The 23,312-nt window shown below is 35.3% G+C and overlaps 1 protein-coding gene across 30 annotated transcripts in view; it reads right to left on the minus strand.

The window, feature by feature from the left end:
- Positions 1–23,312, minus strand: part of ablim3 (actin binding LIM protein family, member 3) — a 131,816-nt gene that overhangs the window by 53,365 nt on the left and 55,139 nt on the right. For all 30 annotated transcript variants that reach the window (XR_012389585.1, XR_012389581.1, XR_012389576.1 and 27 more), the window contains exons 3-6: positions 19,366–19,549; positions 7,042–7,157; positions 2,669–2,795; positions 300–393 (exon numbers count right to left, since the gene is read on the minus strand). Coding sequence is in view for 7 of the 30 variants with exons in the window: in XM_073921538.1 (XP_073777639.1) it covers positions 300–393; positions 2,669–2,795; positions 7,042–7,157; positions 19,366–19,549 (521 nt within the window). In the remaining 23 variants the exon portion in view is untranslated. The remainder of the gene's footprint in view (positions 1–299; positions 394–2,668; positions 2,796–7,041; positions 7,158–19,365; positions 19,550–23,312) is intronic.

Genomic DNA, 23,312 nt, shown 5'->3' on the forward strand with positions numbered 1-23,312 from the left:
CATACTCCAATTAACTTCCTCCAAAACTGTTTTCTGTTTGAAAAATATTTTAAAATATCACTAACCCTAACCCGTCAATTAATCCTGTAATGGCAAAGCTACTCCAGTCTTTAGTTTCAAATGATTGACACATGGGTATATAATTATTTGATGCTTAAGAAATTTCTTCAAAACTTGACCACTTGACCCCACTGAACCCTTATTTTGAACAAAGCTATGCTTAATGTTTGTAAAGTTTAACTATTCTATATTGGGGGTTTTTGAGTCTAGGAAAAAAGCAAGCAGGATTGTACACTTACCTCCAGCACACGTCCACTGATGTATCTGTCGCACGTTTCACACTTAATCCCAAACTGAGCATGGTAGTCTGACTCACAGTAAGGAACGCCGTCTCTGCATGCATAAAAATTAAGACTCACATAAATAAACACATTCTTATGCTGTGACCAAAAATACAACACAAGTGTTTCATTTGCGAAAAACAGAAACAAATAAACTTCAATTTTCATTATTTTTGATGCAAAAGTGACAAAACTCTATACAATGACTTGCCTAATTACCTTAACTTGCCTAATTAACCAAGTAAATCCTTTAAATGTCACTTTAGGCTAAATGCTAGTATCTTAAAAAAATATCTATAGTAAAATATAATGTACTGTCATCATGGCAAAGATAAAAGGCTTTAGTTATTGAGTTTATTGGGTTTAGAAATGTGTTGAACTGTAGATGTATCAGCTCAGTTATTTTTGGTGAAGTGTTATATTGCCCATTGTGTTAACATAAAATGACTGTCACCAGCACTTTAGCCTATCGCTTTGCCTCTGTCACTTTGTCTGCTCTTTGTTGAAGGCAGAAGCAGGGCTCCGGCAGCTCCTCCGCACACCGACACAGCGGATACAGAGTCTGACAGGTGAACAGCAGGCGTTATTGAAGGCCTTATGTAGTGTTTTCCTGATGACTACAGCCAGTTTGGAAGAATAAGTGCAACAGTACCTATATGGTTTCAAAGCTGCAAATACCACCTCAAAATAACACAAGATCACTATAAGCCAGCATTTAAGATATGTTCTGTTTTTGACTTAATAAATAAAAGAATACAGTCCAAAATTATTATATCTAAAAAATTATATTATAAATATATATATACAAAATTATATATCTAAATACATAAAAAGGACTATTCAAATATTGTTAAATGTCACTTTGTTGCCCATAAATGTAGTGAATTTATGTTTAATACTGAGAAGGCAATTTAAAACTTGCAGCTATAACTATATGCATGGGGTGGCGCTGTGGAGCGTGCAGTGGAAACTGGATTTACTGTATTTGATTGGCTGTCATTCAGCACAGTGAAGTCTGGAATTGCTTAGTTCAAAATGATAAACGCTGCAAGTTGTCACCGCCGCATTGATTATTCATATGAAATGCAAACATCAAACTTCTCTTTATTGGATGGTTGAATGAAGACCATATATTTCTGACAAAGAAGATTCATTACCATGTACCCTAATACACCTGATTGAGCGAGAAGACCACAAAACTGATCTCAAAGCACTGATTATGAAGTGAGAAACTAAAAACTGTAACAGCATGAATAGAGCATAATCATAGAAGCTTGTTTTCAAACATGGCATGTCAGTGGCTTTGTTTACATGCACTTTCATAATTAGAAGATAATTCTGGATTTTTCATTTCATTTTTTTTTTTTGGGTGGGCTTGTAATAAATGCTTTTTTAAAAATTACTTTTTTTGCTCACATTTTTTATGTTTTCAACAAAATAATATTAGGATAGTGTGGCACGGTGGCACACTGGGTAGCACAATCACCTCACAAAAAGGTTGCTGGGGCTCGAACCAGCGACCTTCTTGCTGTGAGGCAATCGTGCAACCCACTGCACCACCGTGCACCACCCTAACATCCTTCTCATTAAACGAAATAAAATAAATTAATAAATGAATGAAATAATGTATTTAGATAAATGTGTGTATTGTGTGTGTGATTGTATTTGTTCTACACAGTGAACATGCAATTTGTTTGGTACAAATTTGTTTAATCATGCTAAAATAGACTAACTAATGAAAACCCATTACGTTATATACTCCACAAAGGTGCACTTGCAATATTATGCTATAACATCGTTACATTATTATAAAATGCACTTAAGATGACAAAACAAAGCTTATCACATTTATTTCTGTGACGATTATACAATGCACACTAAAATATTGTTGTAATTAGGACAGTCCTCCCCTCAACTCTGTGAAACACCATGAAAATTTTCTGATTTATAATTTTTTTTATAATGTCATTTATTTCCTGTGAGGGTAAAAGTGAAACTTTATCAGCCAATTCTCCAGGTTTAATGTCACTTGATATTTGAAAGATTGTATATAAACAGTGTAATATTCCAATGCAAATTTATCTAACCATCCACCCATTAAATACAGGTCAAGTACTGTATTTCTGGAACTGAATGTGCAATGACTGGAAATAAATAAAATACCAATTACCCTGAATTAAATCTATTTTTTTCAATAGTCATAAAATGAAGCAATTAAGTAATTTAATGCAAGCTCCAACATGAAAAACAGGCCGCTTTGAACAATGTGTGTGAGTGTGACGTGTGTCTGAAAGAAAGAAGCAGGTCAGGTGAACAGAAGGACTCACTTGCTGATATACTCTCCGGTCAGGACGAGGCCGCAGGTCTGACACCTGAAGCAGCTGACGTGCCACTGCTTCTCCAACGCCAGCAGAGATTGACCCTGTTTGATCTCCTCCTTACAACCTGCACAGTCTAAAAAGAGCCATGGGGAAGGGAAGAAAGCTTATATAATGGACTTAAGGTTCAAAAGTCTTTCCAGCATCCAGTCAGCCTTGATATATTTATTAACTTTTTTCCTGCTCCAATGTGAGAGTAACTATCATTTAATCAGTGTAATGTTAAAAAAAAAATGGGTGCAATGATGTGGCATTATTCGAATAATAGAATTAAGAAATTACTGTTAGCAAACAGCAAAAAAATGTGACAAGTCGTTCTGCTTTATTACACTCACCGGCTATTTTATTAGGTCCACCTGTCCAACTGCTCATTAATGCAAGTTTCTAATCAGCCAATTACATGGCAGCAACTCAATGCATTTAGGCATGTAGACATGGTCAAGACGATCTGCAGCATTTCAAACTGAGCATCAGAATAGGGAAGAAAGGTGATTTAAGTGACATTGAACCTGGTATGGTTGTTGGTGCCCGATGAGCTGATTTGAGTATTTCAGAAACTGCTGATCTACTGGAATTTTTCATGCACAACCATCTCTAGGGTTTACAGAAAGTGGTCCGTAAAGATCAAATGTCCAGGGAGTGGCAGTTCTGTGGGCGTAAATGCCTTGTTGATGCCAGAGGTCAGAGGAGAATGGCCAGACTGGTTCCAGCTGATAGAAAGGCAACAGTATCTCAAATAACTACTCGTTACAACTGAGGTATGCAGAAGAGCATCTCTGAATGCACAACATGTCCAACCTTAAGGCGGATGGGCTACAGCAGCAGAAGACCACACCGGGTGCCACTCCTGTCAGTTAAAAACATGAAACTGAGGCTACAATTCACACAGGCTCAACAAAATTGGACAATAGAAGATTGGTAAAACGTTGCCTGGTCTTATGAGTCTCAATTTCTGCTGCGACATTCAGATGGAAGGCACAGAATTTGGCATCAACAACATGAAAGCATGGATCCATCCTGCCTTGTATCAACGTTTCAGGCTGGTGGTGGTGGTGTAATGGTGTGGGGAATATTTTCTTGGCAAGCTTTGGGCCTATTAGTACCATAAAGGCAGTTCTAAAGAGAAAAGTGGATCCAACCCGGTACTATTAAAGTGTTACGATAACCACCAGCGAACGCTCTCCGGAGATCCAGGTTTCCACTATACCAGAACTACACTTCCGTATATCCCAGGACTACATTTTCATACATGCACTTCTTCCAGACACGCACACCTGTTCATTCAACTATCCTGATTACAATCACCAGCTGAACCTTGTCACAGACTGATAGCCTACCATACATAAGCCACCCATGAACTCATCCAGTTGGCCGAGTCTTGTTAGCTGTACCAGCAACATTACAACGCGTTTATCCTTGTCTTGTTTATCCGTGCTTAGACCCTTGCCTTGTGTTTCCTGTCATCCTGTGTAGCCGCCTGCCTTACGACCTATTGCCTGTACCTTGATTACGACCCTGGATTTGCCCGCACATACCTGTTCATATTATTTGACCATTGCTTTCCTGATTGTGAATAAACCTGCATATTGGATCTTACCTTCTGTTGTTGGTGTTACTCCCAGTCTTTACATAAAGTATACCTAATCAAATGGCCGGTGAGTGTATAATAAATATTCTATATGTAATATACTGTAATATGTGGAACACAATGACAAAAATAATATTAAGCAAAATCATCTCCAAAAGAGCTTTGGCCACAGATAACAAGACATTAAAAAACCAAGAGCAACTTTAAACACACATGAATTATTTTCAGCACAATCTTTTAATTTTTTTTATTAGCTTGGTCCCTTTATTATCAGGGGTCACCACAGCGGAATGAACCGTCAACTTATCCAGCATATATTTTACACAGTGGATGCTCTTCCAGCTACAACCAATCACTGGAAAAGCACAATCTTATGATTTTAAGTAATTTGTTTCAATTGTTTTAAATGGCAGCTCCTCAAACCAGAAATCTCATAATCTGAAACTCAATGTGGAAAAAGCTGAAGAAATAACAGAAGACATACAAATCCATAAGTCTGTATGAAGGCTCAGCTAGGGTGGGATTCCTCTTAAAGAAACACACACTTTATATACTAGGTAGAGCAGTCCACTATGCATGACTATAACAAGATTTTGAGCACTAAAAGGTCCGTGCATCATTTGTTTTCCTGCATTTTGTGCATGTGCTTTTTCACTTCACCTTCAAAATCAATAGGGTCAATCTCTAGACAGAGAGGAGCTACAGCACAGATCACTCTTCCATTTCAACACTTTCTTTCTTCTTCTTTGGGTAGCATGTGATACAAATGTTTAAGTAGAACATAGGATGATCGTCTCTATGTATAACTTTCATGATGTAACTTGTTTTGGTGTAATTTAAGGAAGTATTTCCAGAGTTTGACAGACTTTTAGAAATATAATCTGATCTAGTTAAGCTCAGACACTTAAACCTGATTATTAACACATTGCCAGGACTATTAACAGGACGTCTAACAGGATGAAACTTAACAGGATGGAAATAAAAAGTTAAAGTTAGCCACTGCCCAGGGGAGGATTGAGTGTTAGATTTAAAGTTCTATCTTGAAGTTAATTGAGATGTTGCTGCTGTAACCATTATCATGCTGGGTTCACACCGAATGCAAAATTACTGTAAGTATTTGTGTGAGTAAGTTACAAACAAAGTCAATGCAAACTTGTGAATGGAGGCAATTAGGCACTGAGCAGCGGAAGTAAGCAGAAAAACTTTACATTTTTTCAGTAACCTGGGTCAAACTCTTCCAGTAAATTGTATGCCGTTACAAAATCATCGCACTTAGGGTCTGTTTTCTTTATCCAATACATATATTCATATATATGTATGTATATATGTATTATTATTTTTTGTTTGTTTGTTTTGTTCCCACTGTTAAATGTTCCAAAAAAAATCTATGAAAACTAAATATATATAAAAAACTGCTCACATTATTGCATTATAAGCAAATTGGGGAAAGGTTAAGGTTATTAGTTAACATAACTTATACTGTTTTATAGTATATTAGATTTTAATAACTTTAACTCAGTTACTAGTAACTAATAGCTTTTAACAATTAAAGGTAATCTTATATATGCAGCGACATTGATGCGATCCAAGACCTGTGAAGATATGATGAAGGTATCGTTGATTTTAAACCAGGCCGTATCCTGAGCTGTGACGGTCATGGAGGAGCGGAGAGCATGAGATTGAATCCAGAAAGACCCCAGTGACAGACGAGTCTCCGCATTGATCCCATAGGTTAGCCTGATCACCCGCTGGTGACCTACTCACATCTGCAGCTTCTCCACGATGAACGTCCAGTGTTCTCCAGCCACCGGCTCCTAGAATGCAGTTCTGCACAAGAAGTTTGGCCAGAGGAGAAATGGTCGTGCCCAACTAACCCTGGTTTCTCTTGAGTTTTTTTCCTTCACTTTAGTCAATTGGTGACGTTTGTTCCTTGCCACTGTCGCCACTGGTTTGCTTGGTTTGGGACTTGTGGAGCTTCACATCAATGGATTTGCTCTTCACTGTTTGGACTTTCAGCAGTGAAATTTAAACCACACTGAACTGAACTAAACTGAACTTCAACTCTGAAAACTGGACTGATACAGTTTCAATTTACTACAACTTTTATGTTAAACTGCATTGACACAATCTACATTGTAAAAGCACTATATACTGTAAACAAAGATAAACTAAATTGAATTAAAATATGAACAATTAACCTGCAGTTAAATAGTTTATAGGTGATGTCTACGTTTAATGAAGTATATTATACAGTATGTGATTTCCTCCTTTAAAACCACTAATATTTCTGTGACAGTGGTAGTGGAAGAAAAAATCCTTACAATAATATTACAATTATATACTGTATAATGGAAAAACATGACGGAAATGACCCAGGCTAGTTCAGACTCTCTGTATTTGTTCAACACAAGAGCAAACACAGAGACACAGAGCTCAGACACTCTTCACCTCTGCCCTTTATAAAAACATCACAGGATTCTGTCTGTGTTTACCCAGACGCCACACACTCTCTAATCTGTTGAACAGGGGTCTGTCCTCTCCCCTCAGAGACATGCGAGTCAATATGGCCATATTCTAGCTGACAGGCTTTCAATAAATTAATACAAATACAGTATACAGTAGACAGCTGAAAACACTCAAAGAGAATATGTATTATCCTATATCCACTTCAAAACAATAATAAATAAAAATGACCACATGATATGCAAATGTCATGTCAAGGGGTGGGACTTACAGCTGGGCCCGTGGATTTTGATTGGCTCATTTGGATTAACCAGTTTGATGGAACACTGCTGACAGACACATTCTTTACCACTGAACGTCACTCTGTCCCCAATTGGAAAAGGTTTCCTACAGAGGAAAGACAGACAGACAACATAGTATTAAACACACATACTGTATAATAACGACAGCCTAAAATTTGTCATAAACCATGATCCACTCAAATAAATCGAAATGTTTAGAAGGGAAACTAAATTATATAGTAGAGAAAACTGCTGGCACGTTCTTACAATGTAAGCAAATCCTGACCTACATACTAAAGTGTTAATATTTCAACAGCAATGGCAAGAGTTTCATTCACATTTTTTTCACTACAGTTAAAAAACAGTTACAAAATATTTCTATTTGAAATGAACACTGTTTTTTTATCTTTATATTATAATGTTTTTTGTACTGTTTTCAGCAAAAAGGAACATTTCCTGAGCAGAAAACATCCCTTTGTTATTTTATAGTTTATAGTTTGAACTGTAACATAAAGTCTCATAATGAAAAATCTCTGTTCATTGACAAGTACAGTTAACGGGAGCCAAGCAAATAAGCATTTCCTAATAACAGAGAGCAAAACAGCAGGAGTTTTGTGAGAGGAAGCCCAACTGGGTTCAGGTAACATTTAACCCCAAATACAGTTAAGGAAGGCCACATTAGCCACGAGCATAAAACACGGACCAGAGCCAAGCCATAATGAGAGCTTAACTCTGACTAAGCACAGCCTTCCCTTTAGACACACATAAAAGAGACATTTTATGCCTCTTTTTACAAGATGTAATATAAGTCTCAGGTGCCCCAGACTGTGTCTGTGAAGTTTCAGCTCAAATGCCCCATATTTTAGTATGCTATGTTAAAGATGTGGAAGCAAAAACACACTGTTTTTGTGCATGTGTCTATAAATGAAAACAAGCTGCTGCTCCCTACTTCTTTTCCAGAAGAATGCGGAGCGTTTACAGCCTGTGTCTCGGATACTCTTAAGAAATAACCATCTGCCATGTGTGTTGCACTTATGTGACATTGTAGTTCTTACTCATTGTGGAAGTGATCAGTGTACTTCAATATTAAACTTAGGTTCTCTGTAGTGTCTCATTCAACATAAACTCTTGATTGCAATAAATAAATAAATAATTAAATATTAATAATAAAATCTTTAGATATATTTTACAATAATTAGCTTAAGAAAAAAAATTATTCAACATAGAATTTATTACACATACATTTTGAGGCTACCAATAGCAGTTTGGGTATCTAACATGTATAGGTGTAAAAGTAGAAAGCAAAAAATTCAAGCATGTTGATACAAATGACACAAAGGTGAGTAAATTATTACATCTATTTATCTAAAATCTTTTTATTTTTGTTTTAAAGTGCACCTATTTTACTTCTTTTACAGGATGTAAGATAAGCCTTTGGTGTCTCCAGAATATGTCTAAAGTTTCAGCTCAAAATACCCATCAGATTATTTATTATAACCTCCGGAATCTCTGATTTTGGTGTCTGACTACAGTGTAACTGTTTTTGTAGACTGTGGTTTTAATTGCAAATGAGCTGCTTCCCATGTGTGTTCTGCATTCCATTAGATAAACAGTACAGGGACAGAGACAGACTCGTATGAAGCTGAAATACAGCTCATTAGTCAAAAATAACAAGTTTATTTCATATATTTGTGATGGAGTTTATTCAAGCCTTTCTGATATGATGAGCCTCACATAAATGCCGTTTGCAGTATACACACAAATATTAGCATTTACTGACACCATGCGGCCATGGTGATTATAGCGGTTAAGAATTACATAGCAATTTTACTCTCTTTCTTACAAACATGCTCTGTATTAAAAACATTTAAAACTTATAAAACTTATAGAAATCCCAGTTGTAACAAATATTTTAATCCCAGTTTATTTGCCAAATGGGCATGTGTATACATGTTATTATAAAAACCTGTCAATCAATTCGGTGGGCGAGGAAAACGGCACTCCTATGTCTGGTTGCAGTGGGCCTCAAAACCACTGGGATTCGGGTCCTATTTTACCGTCAGTACATTTTTAAAAAGAGACTTGTTGGGTTTATATCACTCGAATATAACTGTGGACACACTATTCACACTGCTCTGTCCAAACAGCTTACAAACGTTGTTTTTTTATTATAGGTGCCCTTTAAGTTGTTTACATCATATTATAAATATGTGATAGGATTTAATTAGAATAAGGAGGATCTCTCCTCATGTTAGTTTTGGTGGTAATGTAGCTTTTCTGCACCAGATAGTCAATTATAATCCAACATGGGCTGGAAATACACCGTAGTTAAAGCTGGTCTTCTCTTCCTCAGGCAAATCTTATAACCAAATATCTCTACTGACAAAATCTGATGGGATATTCCATCCTATATATACGCTTATCTCTTGACAATATTATATATACAGTAGTTAAATGCATGTGTCTCTTTAGAGCACATGCCCACATGTCTCATGACAGCTCCCATAATCCATTGTGTCCACAGCTCTGCTTTATCTTCTCAGTAATCAGCATGACTGGAAGCTTCTACACTACAAGACAAATCCTATTACAGTAGACTATTCCTCTACTAATGCAGCAATTATGAAACAATCCATTTACATTGAACCATGACCTTAGAGGAGCACCGGCTCTGCCTCTACAAGATTACAGAACAGGTCCTTTAAAAACAGATCACGTTTCATTTCTGTCACACCCCCACGGCTAATTTTGATAGGCTTTAACCTTAAAAAGAACATTTACATAGAAGTGGGAATCATTTTTGCACCTCCATATGCTTAAAGCATTTCTAATTTGATTGTACATGCAATATTATATTATACTAAATTAAATTAAATTAAATTGTATTACATTAAATTACATTATATTATATTATATTAAAATACATTAAATTATATTATATTATATTATATTATATTATATTATATTATATTATATTATATTATATGTGAAAAATCGATACATGATCCATTGTTTTTTTATTTTTTACATTTAGCTGATAAACTGTATTTAATTTGATTTACTCATGTCGCTTGATCAAGACTTTAAAACAACATGGTCCCCTGTTTTTGTCCCCAATTTCTATTTAACGGAGGGAAAATTTCTTCAATACATTTCTAAACATAGTAGTTTTAATAACTAATTTCTAATAACTGATTTATTTTATCTTTGCCATGATGACAGTAAATAATATTTGACTTGATATTTTTCAATACACTTCTATACAGCTTAAAGTGACATTTAAAGGCTTAACTGGGTTAATTAGGTTAGCTAGGCAGGTTAGGGTAATTAGGCAAGTTATTATATAACAATAATTTGTTCTGTAGACTATTGAGAAATTTTATAGCTTAATAATTTTGACGTTAAAATGGTTTTAAAAAAATAACTGCTTTTATTATGGCCAAAAAAAACAAATGAGGCTTTCTCCAAAAGAAAAAAACATTATCAGACATACTGTGAAAAATTTCTTTGCTCTGTTAAACATTATTTGAAAAATATTTTAAAAAGAAAAGAAATTCAAGGGGGGCTAATAATTCTGATTGCAACTGTATATTTTTTGTTAATGTGACATTTAAATTTGGGTTTATTTCAAATCATGCACACTCACATCTTCTCCTCTCTCAACTAAACTAAACCCCAGAGAGTTTGATACCACATGTGAAGTAGCGATCAATGCAAACGTGAGCAGGATGTTGTAACATGAGTCAAAGCGGAAGAAATGAAGAGGTTTTGAAGCTCAAAATATGCAACAACGTCAAGAAAGTAAGCAGAGAAGGGAGGAAAAGGCGTAAATGGAGAAGCTGCTGAGACCAGAGGTGAATATTTACCTCACAGACTGAAGAGTTAATGGAGTTAAAGGCAGCAATGGCAAATCACATTCCCTTGTCCTTCATACATGGCCTGTTCTCAGGCTGACAAGCAAGAAAATGAGAGGTACTGTAAGACATCCCTGCAGGGACGCATTATCTGTCTGCCTAACACTGTTATTTGAACCCCATTGCTTTTTGTAGTGAAAAGATGGGTTTGTTAGAATTGGATGTGTGTTTTTTTTTACATTTACTGACTCTTAGAGATAACCGGTTTCAAGGTTTACTGTGGTTTGGAAGAGTCACGGTTTTAAGACTGCTAACATTTTCTGGTAAACGGTTTCTATGGTGTAAATTCTTTACATTGTATTTTTTTATTAAAATTGTATTTAGTTTTTTAGGACAACAGTATCTACAGCAAAAATGCCTCCACATCAAAAGCTGCTGGTCAGCCCACGATTCTGATTCTACGACCAAACTGAAATCAAAAACATTTTTTTTGTTTCGGCTCACCTCTGTTCCAGACTTGCATTCAAACTGCAATGCAATAGTTTTGACAATACGTTTGACTGTACTATTTTAGATACAATTGAAAGCAGCGTTTTAAAACACTCATGTCCACTTTCATTTTCAATAATTTCGCAAAAGTTGGTCATCCAAACTGAAATGACTGACACGCTTTCTTCCCTGTACTGCAGATGCGTCAAGATGTAAAACACTTGGACCTGCATCATTTCTGCCTGGTGTTTATTATTTTCCAGCTCCTTAATGCAGTGTGGAAGTATGTTGCACAGAGTTGATCAAATGGACCGACAGTGAGGTGAAGGTATAGGTGTTGTTACGGGTATCAAAGAAGTATAAAGTTGTAAAAGCTAGCAAGAATATAGGCTAGAAGTAGGGTTGGCCGGTAAGTGATATTATATCGAATCGTGATAAAACCCATAGATAACGATGATAAGCTCTTGACATTTTTATTCTTTATTAATCTAAGAGCCAATCACACAGCACAAATGTGCAACAACGAGAATCTAAAAGTGTGTTTAAATTAGAGATGCACTGAATTTTCGGCAGCCGAAAATTATTGGCTGAAAATAGGTTGTGCTATTTAATGTACTCTCTAATTTTTGTGGCTTAAGTCATTGTTGGGATACTCTTAAATTTGGAAGCTTTAAGAACTTATATCGAGATATACCAACCCAAGCTCATTCTAAAAACGTAGCCCCGCAGACATTTCTGGAGACCGCGATTTACGTGGCCGGAGGTACGTATGTGATGCCGCTCCTCTTCTTCGCGTTTGCCAGCTGTGACGGCTCACCTCTGTGTGGAGGGCTGTCCAGTTTGTCCACTTAGCTTGTACGTCAGCGGAGCAGAGGCCCGGAGGAGGAGCTGGCTGCGGCCACGACCGGGTTCGGGTCCGGGGAAGATCGGTTCCAGAAATCAGGTAAGATGAAGAAGCGAATACAAAAAATAAAAGCGAATGAGTTTGTGACGAGGCGAGAATGTGGCGAAATCCGAAAACGCGGTCAAAATCGGCATGGGCTTTTATTGTTCTTTTCTGGACACCTTTTGTAAATCGTCGCTTGGGTTTAGGGAAGGAGAAGGAGTTGTCCAATGTTGTCCAAATGGAGAGCATCTGAAACAACTGTAACAACTGATGTACAATTTCCTCCACCATTTTAGCTAAATTTTTCACATGACTAAAAGTGTGTAATTGTTTTTGAAAGCCTCCAATTCCTGCAATTTTTATAGATAAAATGATAATTATATACATGATATGTTTTTTACAGCACTAATCGAGGGAACACTATAACTAAAATTTCATATTTTTATTCAGCCTGTATCCTGCTTTTGTTTCCAAAAGCCATTTAATGCACAATTTCACAAAGCTAAATTCATTTCATTATATTTTTGCTTTATATTTTTAAATTATATTACCTAATTTAGATACCTATCCCAGCTAATATATGTAGCACCATTGTGTGGATCGTGATTAAAGGGATGGTTCACCCAAAATTGAAAATTTACTCTCCCTAAAGTGGTTACAACACTTTTTGAGTTTCTTTCTTCTGTCAAACACAAAAGAAGGTATTTTGAAGAAAGCTGAAATCTGACTTCCATAGAGGGAAGAACAAATGTGATGGAAGTCGATAGTTACAGGTTTTCAGCATTCTTCAAACTATCTTCTTTATGTCTAATAGAAGAAATAAACTCATAAAGGGTTGAAACAAGTTAAGGGTGAGTAAATGTTGACAGATTTTTTTATTTTTGGGTGAACTATCCCTTTAAATTGCAGTAGTTTCCTCTAATTGTACAGTAAACCATTGCAGACAGTGCAGTTTACGCAACAGGAACCAACAATCAAAAATCCAGATTAGTGCATTAAAAAAAACTTTAGAGTTCACATTGACTTATATGTATTTTTTTCTACTCTTCAGCTTGTGCAAACACTTTTTCCAAGCAGAAGAGCCGTGAGTCTTGCAGCTAATGTAGCTCTGTTATGTCCCATTTGTAATTACAGTGTATTTGCTCTGTTCTGATCTACAGGAAATTAGTTTGACTAAATAACTCGCTCCTCCTTCTTTAGGTCATTAGCACACCGAAAGAGCTCTAGCGCTTGATGGATTTATGTGGGTAGGAAAAGGCATTTTCGTGCAGCCCTGGGATTGCTTTGTTGGACTGCCTTGCCAATAGGGCTACTAAATGGCCCAATGGGACGGTCTTGGCAGGAGTAACCTAAACAGTTATCGGCCTGACCAAGAAGTAAACAGTCAACAGGAGAGCTAGATTATGTTACATTTAATATTTAGACCATGTGTGAGAAGAGCAAACCCTAGATTTAGTGGGCTGTCATCCCAGTAGCGCTGTCAGCAATAATTCATAAGTCGTGTCATAATATATTGCATACTTTGATGATGGTTCAACTCACATTTATGTTTCCTTTAATTAATATTTTGAGCAGCTATTGCAGTTGACTGAGATGATGATACATAAATTAAATGCAAGTAAAAATTTAATATTGAAATATACGTGAATATAATGTCAATACGCATTAAGCATAAAATTCTATCATTATATATCTAGACAGATATAATCATACAAAAAAATAAACAACGTATTTCATCTGACCTATATATTTTAGAATTTGTAAGGGAATTCATATAGTTATCATAGTATATTTTATGTTTTAAATAGCCTTGATGACGAATGGGTAGAGACCTAGAGGTTTGAAAAAATACTTGAAACGTATACAAAATTGAATATAACAAATCATTAGCATTTCAGGGCTTCTTGATCCTTAAATACAGTCTTAAATCAACCCAGGCTCACTATTGATATGTATCTCTATATACATTCAACAGAGGCTTATTCTGAAAACCTAGCCTAATAAACATTTCTGCAGATTGCAAATTATGTAGCCAGATGTACAAATGACTGCATGTCGTCTTTTATACGAACGCTATGAGGTGGTATGACACTGTTCTATTTCGCGCTTACCAGCTGACCGCTTACATCCATATGGATGGCTTTCACGCTGTTACCAGTTTGTCCACTTAGATTGCCATGTGCGTTGTTGGACTTGAGATGCAGAGAGGAGTTGACCATGATGACAGGGTTTGAGTCCGACAAAAAAAACGGTTCCAGAAAGTGGGTAAAACAAAAACAGAAGCCAAAAATAAAATAAACAAGTTAATAACAGGGTGAGAATGTAGTAAAATCTAAAAACGTGGTAAAAATTGGGCAAGGGCTTTTCTTTTTCTTAACTACTTTTGAAAACACTGCCGTTTGGGCTAAGAGAAGTGGGTGGGTGGTTCAATCGGTGCTTTTGAAAAAACTATTGGTTGGGTTTAGGGAAGATGGGTGGGTCAGTTGATCGCTCAGTCGGTCAGTCATTCAGTAAGTTAGTGAGTCAGTCGACAGTGGCCTCTGATGAATTTACGTGTGAACAGCAGGTGCGAATGGCACTTGCGAGAGAAATTTGACATATGAAAAAGCGTACACATTGTATTTGTGTAAACAAAAACGACAAACTACGTAGCTCCTGAGACATATTTTATGGTTGACTCCTCTCTACATCTTGTTTTAAAGATGAAATGCACTCATACGTAGCTTTGGCTATATAATTCGTAGTCTCCAGAAATGTATACGGGGATACATTTTCACAATGAGCCATAGACCTTCAAACTAATCTTTTATAAATTTCCATGACAAGATTTTTTTGTCCTGTAAATACTGTAGCACTGATTATAATTTCCACAAGCATCTTCAGTACATCATTGTAAAAATGCATAGAGGTGAAAATATAAAAACACTGTAAATTAACAAGAACATATTTCTAGTTTATACTTATATTTTGCAATTATATTTTGCATATTTTACTTCTTTTCAAGTAAAAAATATATGCAGAGCAAAGAATTTTCACAACATTTACTATAATTTTTTTTTTAAGTTTACATTTTTTGAAAACCATTTTAAGGTCAATGTTATTAGCCCCCTTAAGCACTATTTTTAGATTGTATACAGAACAAACCATCACTATACAATGACTTGCCTAATTACCAAATTCATCGCCCGAATTGATTGACAGTCGTATATTAATATGTCTTCAAATCAGATCAGGCCTTTATAGTCTCCGTAGTAAAGCGTATAATCATATCAACAAGACAGGATGTGCGCAAAGCAACTGGGATTAAGTCAGCCCTCTATGATCATCAATCATCATCAAATGTGATCGAGAATGAGTTTTACAAGTTTAAAACGCTTTTAAAAAAATGTTTCTCACAAACGTTATGTGAGATCTGCTTCCATCATGTCTGTCATTGTGCTGTTTATCTGACGCAGCCGATGCGAAGATTGAGGCACACTCTGACAGGCACATGGTAACGGTGGGCAGGGAGATATAATATTAAAAGCACAGGCAACAAAAACAGCTATATTGTGTTCAGAGCAGAAAATTCCAACATTCTGAAAGGTATAATAAATAATCTGATGGGTGTTTTGAGTGGAAACTTTAAAGACCCATTCTGTAGACATCAAAATCTTAAATTATAATATTAATCTTAAATCTTGAAAAAAAGGGTAAAATAGGTGCACTTTAAATGTTTTTAGCTGTATTTAAAGACATTTCTTTAAATATAGGACTACTTGCAATCTCCTAAAAGAGTTCTTGCAGAATAAAAGCAAGAAGTGTAAATTTTTAAAGAGCAGGAAAAGCTGACAATGCTGTGCGTGTGTCTGGAGGGAGTGTGATGTGGCGGTAATGCCAAGGTCACATGAAGATGGCACGAAAAGGCTTGCACAGAGCCTCATGAGGAACCCACACATTTTTCACACACGAATATAGAATGAAGTAGGTTGTGTGAACGAGGAGGAATTTTAAAAAATACACAACGACAGTAAGATTAGATTCAGAGATGCTGCTGTCATTGGCTCCAGCTGTCCTGAAACACTGGAAAGACTAAAGGAATTATTCAACCCATGTGTCTGACAAGTGCTTCTGTTTTCTGCCCACTTTGCCTGTCATCTTTCACTCTCCATTTCAAAGAGGTCTTTGTGTGTGGTCTTAGAAGTGGAGGAGGTTTTCATGCCATGCTTCACATTGCTCAGTTGACAGTGTGATGGTAATTGTGTTTACGTCCAAAAATGTGACCCTGAACAAGTTTTTAGGCCCTGGTGTTTATGCCAAACTTTTTTGTTCTTTGAAACACTTGAGCAGGTCTTTACTGTTGATGAACATCCCAACGTTGCCCAAATACAACTTTTAGATAAACATTTAAATATGCATCAGCATGGTGGTGCAGTGGGTAGCGCTCTTGCCTCACAGTAAGAAGGTCGCTGGTTCGAGCCGCGGCTGAGTCAGTTGGCATTTCTGTGTGGAATTTGCATGTTCTCAATGTGTACTCGTGGGTTTCCCCCACAAGTCCAAATACATGCGCTATAGGTCAATTGGGTAGGCTAAATTGTACGTAATGTATGTGTGTAAATGAGCGTGTATGAGTGTTTCCCAGTGATTGGTTGCAGCTGGAAGGGCATCCGCTGTGTAAAACATTTGCTGGATAAGTTGGCAATTCAATCTGCTGTGGCGACCCAAGATTACTAAAGGTAATTTTTAATATTTTTTATATTATATTATAAAAAAATGTATATATATATATATATATATATATATATATATATATATATATATATATATATATATATATATATATATATATATTATTTAAATATTAAATTTATATATATATATATATATATATATATATATATATATATATATATATATATATATATATATATATTAAATATATATTATTTTTAATTTTTTTAAAATATTTTTAATATAACTTAAGGTAATTTTTTAATATTAAAAAATACATTTAATTTAAATATGCTCTGCAAACTTTATGTTATTCTCTGAATAACACATTAAACACACACACCCACACACAAAAAGGTAACATTTTAAAATAACAGTCCATTAGTTATTGTTAGTTAACATATTTACTAACATGAACAATTATTAATACATATATTATGGTATTTATTAAACATATTTAACGTTATTTCAGTTACAGTATAACATTAGTTCATGTTAGTTGTTAACTCAAAGTGTGTTAACTAATGTGAACAAGCACAACTCTAGATTTTAATAATGCATTAGGAAATGTTAAACTATAATCATTAAATGCCTTATAGGATTATCCATACTTGGTTAATGTTAGTAAATACATTACAATGTTATACAATGTTAACTAATGGACTAATGGTTCTACAGTGTTACCAATAAAATAACAGAGGCGTGAACACAAGTTAAGAAAGCATATTATCATAGTGAAGTGGAAATGTGTTTTATCAGCAGTGAATTAAGTTAAGTGATGTCCTTTTATTTATGTCATTAATTACAATGCTTTATAACTTAAAAATATATATACTTTAAAGCAGCTGTCCTCAACCACCGGGCCCTGGACCAGTTGGTACCAGGCCACACAAGTAATCATCAATTATTTCCAACTTATTTCAGAATGATCTTTTAATTTGAAAAATCTTTTATTTAAAAAAATGGCCGTATTCTCTCGCTTACATCTCGGTCACTTGAGTGCCCAAATTGAACGCACAAGCAGCTAAATGAGTAAAGCCTGGTTTATACTTCAGCGTCAAGTGATCAGCGTGACCCATGGCGCATGCAACCCGCGTAGCTGTGCATTTATACTTCTGCACACTGTTTCTGTTGTTCTGCAATAGCAATTTCGAAACGCTAGCTGCTAATAGTTTCTTCGCTGATGTTTAGTTTTTTCTGAACGTTTCCTTAATGTACAAGGGACTCAAAATCGCTCATTTTGAGGCAGGAACCATTGGACGTGCAACAACTTTAACCATGAGGTAAACACAAAACAAAACTTTCCATACGGAGCTCCTTCAAGGGACTCCAAACCTGTAAACAATCGCTCCATCGGGCTTCCAATTGGCACTTGCTGTGGGCAGTGATATACAGAAGAGGCTAAAATGGTGATATTATAACTAGAATATGGCTCACAGCTAATTAGATTTGAGTGTTAATATGAGATTTGATAATATGGCAAGTTCATTTAAATAATTATTAGTTAAAAAATATACAGTGCTCAACATAAATGAGTACACTAAATGTTGAAAATGAATATTTGTATCCATTTCTCAGAGAATATAGGTAATATATTTTGGCGAATTTGAACAAATCAGATTTATTAAATGGATATATTTATTAAAACAATATTTTAGTCAAGAAACATCTTTAGAAATAGAAAAATAATACATTTATATTTATGCTAACTATTGGAAAAAAAATACAATTTCAACAAAATTTTACATTTTTTTTTTCTTTCTCTTGAATTTAGTTTCAGTTCAGTTTTCAGATTTGGTTTCAGTACTGACTAATGTAATATATATGCACATATATAATATTGTAAACTTCCTATATATATTATAAAATATTTTATATAATATTATATATTATATAATATTTTATATTATAATATAAAATAAAATAATATAATATAATATAATATAATATAATATAATATAATATAATATAATATAATATAATATAATATAATATAATATAATATAATATAATATAATATAATAATAAAATGTCTTTAAAATTCTATTGAGTTGAAATGATTCCCTAAACACCCAGATCCATCACACCCAGACATTGACTTTCTCTCAAAGATAATTCTATAAATATCAGCACTCTTGGAACATTGCTTGACTGATCAAATTAGAAGACCGGAACTAACTGTAGTATTAATTGCTTTGTATATAGATGAGTGGGGGAGCATATAACTGTCAGCGGGTGAATTAATGAGCTTCAGTCGCCGACACATTAGTAAATGAACATAATTTTCCAGCATCCCACCAGCACTTGCTCACGTTTAATCTGTCTGATGGGTCTATTTTCATAATGACATTTTAACAGTGACTGTAAGGGCTCACCTGCAGACGCTGCAGACGAAACACTGCGGATGATATGTGCGGCCCAGGGCAGAGACCACCTCCCCTGAGATAAAGTCCCCACAGCTGTCACACTTTGTGCCGTACAGACGCTGGTAGTCTGATGTGCAGATGTACTCGCCACTCTTCTGAAAGAATCCGGAATGTGCCAAATCACAGCCACACACTGGCAGAAAAAAAAAGAAGAGAAACCAATATGAGATCACTTTCCCTATTATTTATAGCACAGCAAATGATAGAGAGAAATGGAGGGAATAGACCAAAAGACTTCAATAACATTCAAAAAGGCATTTGCGCAAGAGGCTTAATACAATTTATATATTTTAGAATTAGCAGTAATAATAGCGAATAATAGCAATGATAACAACTTTGTTTTGTTTGCATGTGTCAATATAAAATAATCAAGGATAGATTGATTGTTGAAACAGAAATGTTTATAAAAACTTTGACGAGTGGAATCACAATGGTTCTGTCACAGCTGTTGCAACACAGACGTTCGAGGCTCTGAGTTTATCAAAAAAACACTTATTTATTTACAAAAATGCACTTACAACAGAAACAGAGGAAACATTTAACTCAGGTCGGACATGGATATATTGACAATTCAGAACTAGACAAAGAACTGAACTAAAATACACAGGACAAGATTGAGCAGATTACAAACAGGGGTGAGACAACAGGTCTAATCAACATTAACACACAGCGGGAAAACAGAACAAAGGAGTCAAATGATGCAAATACAAGCACATAGAACACGCCACAACATAACATCACATGACACAACATAACACTGACACACCAGACATGTAGCAACACAACGAAGACCCTAAACTGTTACAGGTATGTTCTTGCATTTGCATTTAGCATTAGATCGTTTTGACAATGTACGAGTATGTATGTCTTAATAACAAACATAGTCATGTTATCATGAACAAAGAGTACTGAGTTTATAGTTTGGATGTAAACCATGATATATACGATAGCGATCAAAATAAAATAAATCATTTTTGAAGGTACCATAACAGGACGGTTAACTGTAAGTGTTTAAAACCTGTTTGCCATTTCCTTTTAAATGCTGATTCATTTAGTAATGAAACATTTCAAATCTTTACAAGTAACTCACGTAATCATTCAATCAGACAGCTTTTAAATTATTTTATTTTGATGTAATGTATTAGATCCATTTGACAGTGTATGATTATGTATGTCTTATTACAACAATCATAATCATGATATCATAGACGTACTAGGATTATAGTTTGGATGTAAACCATGATGTGTTTTAGAAGGTACCATAACAGGACTCTTCAAGTGAAGCTTGCCAACTAGAGCTGTGATTGAGCCATAAAAGTTGGGCCCTATCGGGCCAGACAGAATTTGGCCAGAGCCCGAGTTTGTTTATAGCCCAACATTACTTAAATGTGCACCTGCACACAGCTCTTTTGCCTTTTTTTCATGAATGATTCGTTTATATGTGTTTTAACATAATTTATTCATAACAAGCGTAGGCTTTTGGTAGGCCCACACGGAATCTGCGCACGCAGAATTCCGCAGAATTTCCGCAGATTTTCCGCAGATTTATAGCCCATCATTAATTCTGTTTTTTAACTTGAGTAAATGTGTAAATCTGAATTTATACAGTTTTTATTCAGTAATTTATTACTTTTTATTTAATATATTAAGGGTTTAATTATGATACTCCGCTAGATACTCCCAAAATAATTCCACAGAAATCCGCAGATTTTTACCAAAATTCTCCGCAGAAATAGCAAAAAACGTCCCCAGATTCCATCTGGCCCTTGCTATAGGCCACTTGGAAGTTGGAACAAAGACCTAAAATAAGTACTCTGTAAGACCTTAACATCTCAGCACTCTGAATACCCGTCTAATGCCCGACCCGTCTAAAATGATAGAAATTAAGCCCGAACCCATCGGAATCTGTCGGATCCCATCGGGTTCTGTCGAGTTGCGGCAAAGACCTTCAGCTTTATTGCCAACTATAACATTACACCAGTAGGTGGCGACTGTACTATAACTGTTTAAAACCTATTTGCCAATTGTTTCAAAATGCTGATTCACTTAGTAAAGAAACATTTCAAATATTTATTTAAAAATTTTGTGAGTCATTGAATCATTCAATCAAACAATTTTTTAATTATTTTATTTTGACAATGATATAATATTTTGTGTACTTTTTTGTGAATTATATCGGTGCAAACGAGAGACTGTAAACTTTGAATGCATAAATTATTCATTCATTTCCTTCTGTTTTTTTTCCCATATTTATCAGGGGTTGCCACAGCGGAATGAACCACCAACATTAAGGCATATGTTTTACACAGCGAATGCCGTTCCAGCAGCAACCCAGTACTGGGAAACACACATACACACTCTTATTTACACATGCACTCAAAGTCAAATTTAGTTAATCCAATTCTTATAGCATGGGTCTTTGGACTGTGGGGGAACCAAAGTACCCGGAAATGTAATTTTAATTTTTATGTGTTGATTTTATTTTCAATAAAGAAAATGTTACCTGAATCCTTCAAGTTAACAGGAAACATTCTAAAAACATTCAATAACGCTCCTTAAAAGTCTGTGTAAATGTTAGCATGTAATGTTTTGTTACATTCTTTTAACGTTTATGAAATTAGCATCCTTAGAGCGTTATAAAATGTGGATAGAATGTTCTATTAATAACTTTAAATAACTTTCTGATACCATTGATTTAACATCAGATTGAATGGGAACATTAAGAGAATGTATTTATAACCTAAAATTGTTTGTCGGGCTGTTGTATTAGTTATTACGGTTTGAAGGTGACCTACTTCTAACCACAGACTCATTTTAAAGCCAATAGCACATATGCAAACAGAACAATTCTGGCTTTATTCTGGCCTTATTTTTGGTGTGTCACTGTCATGTTTATATGCGGAGTGTCTTTGGTGCACAGACTATAAACTCAGAATATAAACAGCCACAAATGCCAGTGATTTTTACAGGTGATATTTTGTCGAATACAGTACGTTCATTGAAAAATGAATTTACATAAAAAAGGCCATCAGCAATTCATTACAGATTAATGATGCATGTACTTATTCTTGTGAATTTCAATCACTTTTACAAGGAAAAGGATTGCTCAGTCGATTACCATTAACGCAGAAACCTGGAAAGTCTCAAAATCACACCTCACATAAAGTAGATTGAGCGAGATGATCAGGTAATGAAGATCTGCCTGCAGTAAACTGAGGATAATCATATTAGCACAACGAGGGAAAACATCTAGAGCATTTTATTTTAGTTGGAATATTTTGTGAAGTATCACAGCCATAAATACCAAGCACACACACACACACACACACACAAAATATGGCAGTGCATCTACTTTACATTCTTTAGTGTGTCTAAAGCATTATGAAAATCTGTTTTTGACAATGTTTTCATTCTGTGTCATTTATGTTGCGTTTTCCTTGTAGGGACCAAACTAAATGTCATTACAATGTCAAAATATCCTGGTATTCCTATACTTGTGACCATACCTGGTCCCCACAATGTCAGGAATACTCGGCTCACACACACACACACACACACACACACACACACACACACACACACACACACACACACACACACACACACACACACACACACACACAAACAGTCCTCAGCATCCATCATCCCTGAATGGCAGCAGTTATTGGCTTGTGGGATTGGCAATGACTGCTGATTGCAAAATGCGTCGCTGTACTGTAAATTATTCATTTAAAGTCAGATATGCTTGCCTTCTTCTGAGTCCTGAATTGTAAGGCACAAGGATAAAAGAAATTCCTTTGGGTTGACTTTCTGTTGTGAAATTCGCTACAGTAAATTAGGAGATGAAATCGGATGCTCGCTGATTATATTGAAGAATCTGCGGTTCTCATTGGTTG

This window comes from Danio rerio, chromosome 14 (assembly GCF_049306965.1).
Source record: "Danio rerio strain Tuebingen ecotype United States chromosome 14, GRCz12tu, whole genome shotgun sequence".
NCBI classification, from domain to species: Eukaryota; Metazoa; Chordata; class Actinopteri; order Cypriniformes; family Danionidae; genus Danio; species Danio rerio.